At 40.3% G+C, this 6,010-nt stretch overlaps 1 protein-coding gene across 1 annotated transcript in view; it reads left to right on the forward strand.

Annotated features, from left to right (window-relative positions):
• Positions 1-5,317, forward strand: part of ESM1 (endothelial cell specific molecule 1) — a 12,074-nt gene extending 6,757 nt beyond the window's left edge. Inside the window, exon 3 of the mRNA XM_019517869.1 lies at positions 3,390-5,317. Coding sequence (XP_019373414.1) covers positions 3,390-3,490 — 101 coding nt within the window. The 3' untranslated portion in view covers positions 3,491-5,317. The remainder of the gene's footprint in view (positions 1-3,389) is intronic.
• The last annotated feature ends 693 nt before the right edge of the window (positions 5,318-6,010 follow it).

Here is a 6,010-nt window from a genome sequence, read left to right on the forward strand (position 1 = left end):
AAAATTTTAAAGTTTGGACAAACCCCTGGGGAGGAGTTTGGTTCGGAACCCCCCCCCCCCCCGGATGTGTGAAAACTACAGTTGCCTGGTTCAATGTTTGGTTTTATCACACATTAGTTACCATGGGTGACATTCTGTTCACTTTCTTGTAATCCAAGTCTCCCATTTTTTGGGTGTTTATGTGGCATTTTTGCATGGGTTCACAGATCCAGGAACAGAATTACACTTAGATAGGAATCTATTCCTGGATGTGTGAATCTGTGCACATAGGGCATGTCTACTCGTCTCTGTACAGTGACGTTGCTACTGCACCATGCTTTATAATTTCTTTCAGAAGTACTAAAACATGGCACAGTATGGGTGGTTACTGCTCCGTGCACGTGGCTCATGGGTAAATTTCACCACTATGTCACCATAGCAGTATGCTATACCCAGGGAGTGTGTTGCTACAGTGATGTAGCTGGCAATCACATGTAGACACATGTGATTGCTATGTCACCATAGCATGCTGTATGGCAATGTAGTGTGTCCCTATGTCACCATAGGGCAACATATAGATGTGCCCATAGACAACTATGTGCATGCTCAAACTGGGCATATACAGTGGGACCTGGGATATCTAGTGGCCTCAAATGCCAAAAATGTAGTTGACCAAAACCCACAACTACTAGAAATTAGGTTCAGAAACAGGGAGGAAGGAGGGAGAGACATCTTTCTCTCAGATAGCTGATTAATTAGGATCCTCTTCTGAGAAGCTAGAGGACCTAGTTCCTAGGCCTCCCACACCCAAAGGGGTTTGACTTCCCAGCAGAGCATTACCATACTATATCAGCCATTATCCGATCCTTCTCTGGTGCTCATTTTAAAGCTGTCCCTCCTGAGCTCTGAGAGGGAGGTTTGTGAAAGATCCCTGGGGCCAGGGGGAAGAGAATAAGCCAGAACGTAGGTGGCTCAGTGAGGTGGGTGCTAGCTTGGAAGGGAGGAGGCCTTGCGTTCCAGCCAAGGATCTTGCCTCTAGAAGCAGAAGCTTTCCCCCCTCTACTGCCCTCCATCCAGTACCAGAGTGAGGCAGTTCGGCGTCTGGGGCAAGCCTGCCCTCTCCCTGTGCACAGATCCAGGGGGCACACAGCCCGACATGCTTGCCCAGGAGTGCAAGCAGTGGTGGGAGCCATACTCCCCCCATTCCTGCAAACCCCAAAGAAGCTGCTTGTGGCTCCATCCTATGCCCTGCCCTGGCTGGGCAGTGCCTGTTGGTGTCCCTTTCCTTCAGCACCCAGGGTGGTTGCTCCACTTGCACCCCCTTGCTACGGTATTGCCTCCACCTATATTTTCCAGTGCGTATACTGGTGGCCCAACTTCAAAAGGAAAGTTGGAGAAGGGGTCTGGGAAATATCTGACCAGTGGTGTAATAGTCAGGATGCTATGCATGGAGTTATGGAAAAAACCCTGTGACAGAACTTGTAGTAGGCAATACCTCTAGCCACTCATCTGTTGGCACCAAAAGATGGAAGGTCTCTCTCATTTTGTGGCCAGTGGGTGCATCTGCACATAGAATTAATGCAATACAATAAACTCCAGCACATATCATGGGGAAAAAACAGAATGTCACCCCATGCATTAGCTCCAATGTGGTAATAAAAACACCATTTTTCTGATGAAGACAGAAGCAACTTTACACATGCTTTAATTTCTTCAGTGAACAGCTTTATACACTGAATTAGCATAGTCACACATCACAAAACATATAGCCCAACTACCATGAAATATTAGGAGAAACTTGTAAGTGAAAATAATATTATATTATTATGGTTCCTGGCATTCATTCTATTTAAAGATTATACAGATAGCTGAATCTGCTTCTGCTAAGTCTTTACAGAATTTTTTAAATTTTTGGACATTTTGGTATGGCTGAGAAAGTGGCTATGCAAAACATGGAATTGCAAAGGCTTGTAACTATAGAGAAAAAAGTGAACAGAACCAATTCAAATCTCAAAGCTTTGGATTCATTTCAAGCATGTTGTGAACCAAAACCTCAAGCAGTTTATTCACACTAGATGGTCCTACACAGAGGGCGCATCTATGTGATGGCACGTCACTGTAGCAACATGCTATGGTGACCTAGCATTTGCAGGCATCCAGCAGCTATGTCACTGTAGCAACATGCTCTCCCCTTATAGTGCTCCACTATGATAAAGTAGCTGCTAAAAATAACCGTGCACAGCACATACGGTGCAGCACAGGTTGTTACTGCACCATGATTTAGTACCTCCAAAAGGAAGTACTAAATCATGGCACAGTAGCAATGTTGCCATAGCGATACATGTAGATGCACCCAGAAGGTAGGAGCAAACTAATGCATACACAAAGGCAGCAACACTGTACTTTACATCATGGAGCAGAAAAAAATCCAAAGCCAAATAAACTGTGGTTGGAAAGGAATAAAATAAAAAACAAGAGGGGATAAAATCCTAACTCCATACAAGCGAATGGAAAAAACTCTCAGGGTGTGTCCAGGCGTGCATGGATGTTTGGTTCCCTGGGGACAAGTAGAAGCAGGGCACCTTGTGTCGCCCCTACTTGTCCCTGGGGAATGCCCATGCCACATGTGCTTTGGCATGAGGCAAGTTGCCCCAGGTTGGGTAGGGGAGGCTGAGGCCAGCACTGTGGTGGCCCCAGAAGCCTTACCTTGGGTTCTGGGGGCCTCCTGGGGCTGGAGCAACGGCTATTCTGCTGTGTGGAACCTGGCTGGCAGCAGAGCACAGCTCCAAGGTGGCCTGGCTCCGCTTTTCAGCAGTGCGCGCTGACCAAGCGTGCATTGCTCCAGTTTTTTTCTGTTTTTTTTTTTTTTACCCCATGCTATCCAGGGGTCAAAAAAACCCGTGGAAAAAACAACAGTGCAGAGCATGCCCTTGCCGCGTGGACAGCACTGGACTGTGCAGGATGTGGCACTGCAAGTGTGTTTGCAGTGCCATGTACTGCATGACCATGCTTGTCTGGATGCACCCTCAGTGTCTTTAGTGGGCCCAAGAATTCATTCCTGATTTTTTTTTTACACTGTCTAACTAGTATTTAAATTGAGGATCAGCCAGTATTTAACAAATTTCATCATAATACCATCATGGAAGAATCAAGAAAAGGAACACAGTCACCATGGGAAACTGAATTTAGATCTGTTCATACTCTGTCTGGGATTAAACTATTACACCACACACCTTCTTCCAGGGCATATTTTTGCAAAAATAGTGCAAATAGGAAAACAGATGAACTAATGAAAGATGAATTATTAACAAAAAAATTTCAGAAGTGTTTTCAACCTTACAGTAATAGCTATATAAAAATGTTTTATTCAACCAATATACATGAAATTAACTTTCTTTTTTAACTTTCAGATAATGACATGGCATCAGGGGATGGTAATGCTGTAAAAGAGGAGTTTGTCAAGGAGAAAGGAATTGACTCTCCAGTAATGAAATGGTTAAACCCTCGCTGATATTTACTCACCTTACAGGACTCTCAGATGAATGCATTTCTCAGAGATGGTCGAATATACAACAGCACAATTTAAAAAGACAGTATATCTAGAGCATATGAAATTATAATCTCTGAAGACCAGTTGTGATTCCATGCATCATCAGAAAAGATGTTTACTTACGAATAGACTGTACAGTGTATATGATTTTTTATATTTGTTTTGATAAGTATTTGAACACTAAAATATATTGTGGATTGATGAATGTATAGTAATATTGAAAAACCAAGCCCAGATCCCTGCATTTATATGTAGCTAAGGAGCCCTTCCTACAGGCTCTTGATAGAAAAATCCCATTAAACTCAATGGAGATTTTTGATGTGTAAAACCTGCTGTTTTGGAGCCAAAGTTCTAGTGATGCAACTCAACAAAACCTTGAAAATCCAAAGCTAAAAACTGATGTGCTTGACTCACACCAGCAAAGTAATATTTTAAAGGGCACGATGGCGTGAATTTGATAAATCAACATTCATTTTGAATATTCTGGTTTTTGTTAGTTTTGTGACAACTAACAGGATGTTAACATACTTCTACTTTGACAGAAATCATTATCATATAGACTTCTACAATGTGCTTATCTTACCTGAGCCTGTGTAAAATCATAGTATTATGAAATATTTCTGAAATAAGGGTGGCTTTTGTGTCCAGTAGATGGCAATATCTTTGAAGGAGCATTGGAGTATCAGCATAAATAAGTATTTATCAATAATACATGTTTCTATACAATGAACTGGAATTAAAGAAGCTGCTTAGGATTACTTAAATTTATCTATTTTTTATCTATTTTTTTGATCTACAAGCATTTCTTAGTACACAACATTCAACCCCTTACTCACATGAGTCATCCCTATTCATGCCAGGGATCTCATTTACATAATGGAACTAGTTTCATGGGAGATTGTAGGAGTGGCTAATTAGTCTATATTTGGCATATAACTGACACTTTGCAAAAGTCAATGACATTGTGGTTTATTAATAAATTTTTAAAAAGCCAGGACCTTAGACACAGTAAATATACTGTTATTGAGATGGACCTCACATGGTCTGAGGACCAGGCTCATAAAATACATCAGTCTTCATTCTCTTTCAGTTTAAATCAATGTGAGTTCTGTCATCAACTTCACTGAGAGAAGGAGTAGATCATACTGGCAGCATACGGTATAATTTGAAAGCACATTTAAAAGAATGCAACTAAAGACTCCCCCCCGCCCCCCAAAAAAAAAGTTCTTAAGGTATAACCCTGAATCCAAAGCCCATTAAAATCAGTTTGATTATTTCTGCTGACTATAGTGAGCTTTAATCAGGCCATAAAAAGACAAGCAGCAGAAAACATCCACAAACTAAAATGAAAAAATGTACTCTCTTATTACAGTGCCATGAAAAACAAATCCAAGGTTGACATATACCATGTCTTAGATGGAACTGCATTTTTATGTTTGAGAGGCAGGTATTAATGGAAAAAGTGTCAGTCACAACAATAGTGGCACAGACAATACCACTGCAAAATGCTGTATAGCTGTGGAATACTGACATGCCAGTGAAATGATTCTGCATGTATTGCTGCCCGTAGTGATTTCTGCCTTGGCTTCAATGAGAAGAGGCTTATACCTGCCTTCTTCTAGTAGACTGGAAAAGTTATTTAAAGAATGTCATAGATATCAGTATTTACTTACGTTAAATGTTTTTTTTTTATTTGCAGCAGTGTCATGAATGTAAATCTAATAAGCTGTTGGGTTTTTTAAAAGTATATGTTTATTATTGTCCAATAATTAAAGAAGTATAACTGTCTTTTGTGTCCATCTTGAATCACACTGTAAAATAGACACTGGCATAAGAGATGTTGCTATACATACAGCAAATTACCTGCATACAATGGGCAAAAATTTGGTTCCAGATCCATAAAGATGACTTAAACTTTAATAAGGTTCAAATCTAGCCAAAAAATAGTGGATGGAAACAACTGCAAATGTTTTTACATCTTTTATTCACTGTTTTTCCATCAAATTTATGAAATTTCTTTAACTTTTCCCACTAGCTTTTGTCAAGAGAAACAAAGGTCAGCTAAGTTTTTAAAAAGTATTAATAACCAAAATAGGTTCCAATGGGACATTATGAAGTGAGCAAACACTGTCCTTTATACCTTAAAATTCCAATCTGTGCGACCATCAAGGAGAATGATTAGTAAAAAGCAATTTAGGTACTATTTTTGTATTCATTTTTTTGTATTCAGCAATTTATTTTTTGAAATGAAATCTTCATATTTTCCTAAGTAGGAAGCAACTATGACCACCTGAAACGTGAGATCCTGCTCCCGCCTTCGTTTCAAGGTAATTTGCATCATTACAGATCCTCGCAAGAGGTGAGAGGCTCCATACTAGCTATGAACTGACTGCCCAGAGGAGTTTTCCATCTATTGACTCTTCTGTCAAATTCTATGAAATATGAACTTTCATTTCTACCCAGGAGAACTTTTACAATCTT

The sequence above is a fragment of the Gavialis gangeticus genome, unplaced genomic scaffold, assembly GCF_001723915.1.
Source record: "Gavialis gangeticus isolate Ggan-Ray unplaced genomic scaffold, GavGan_comp1, whole genome shotgun sequence".
NCBI classification, from domain to species: domain Eukaryota; kingdom Metazoa; phylum Chordata; order Crocodylia; family Gavialidae; genus Gavialis; species Gavialis gangeticus.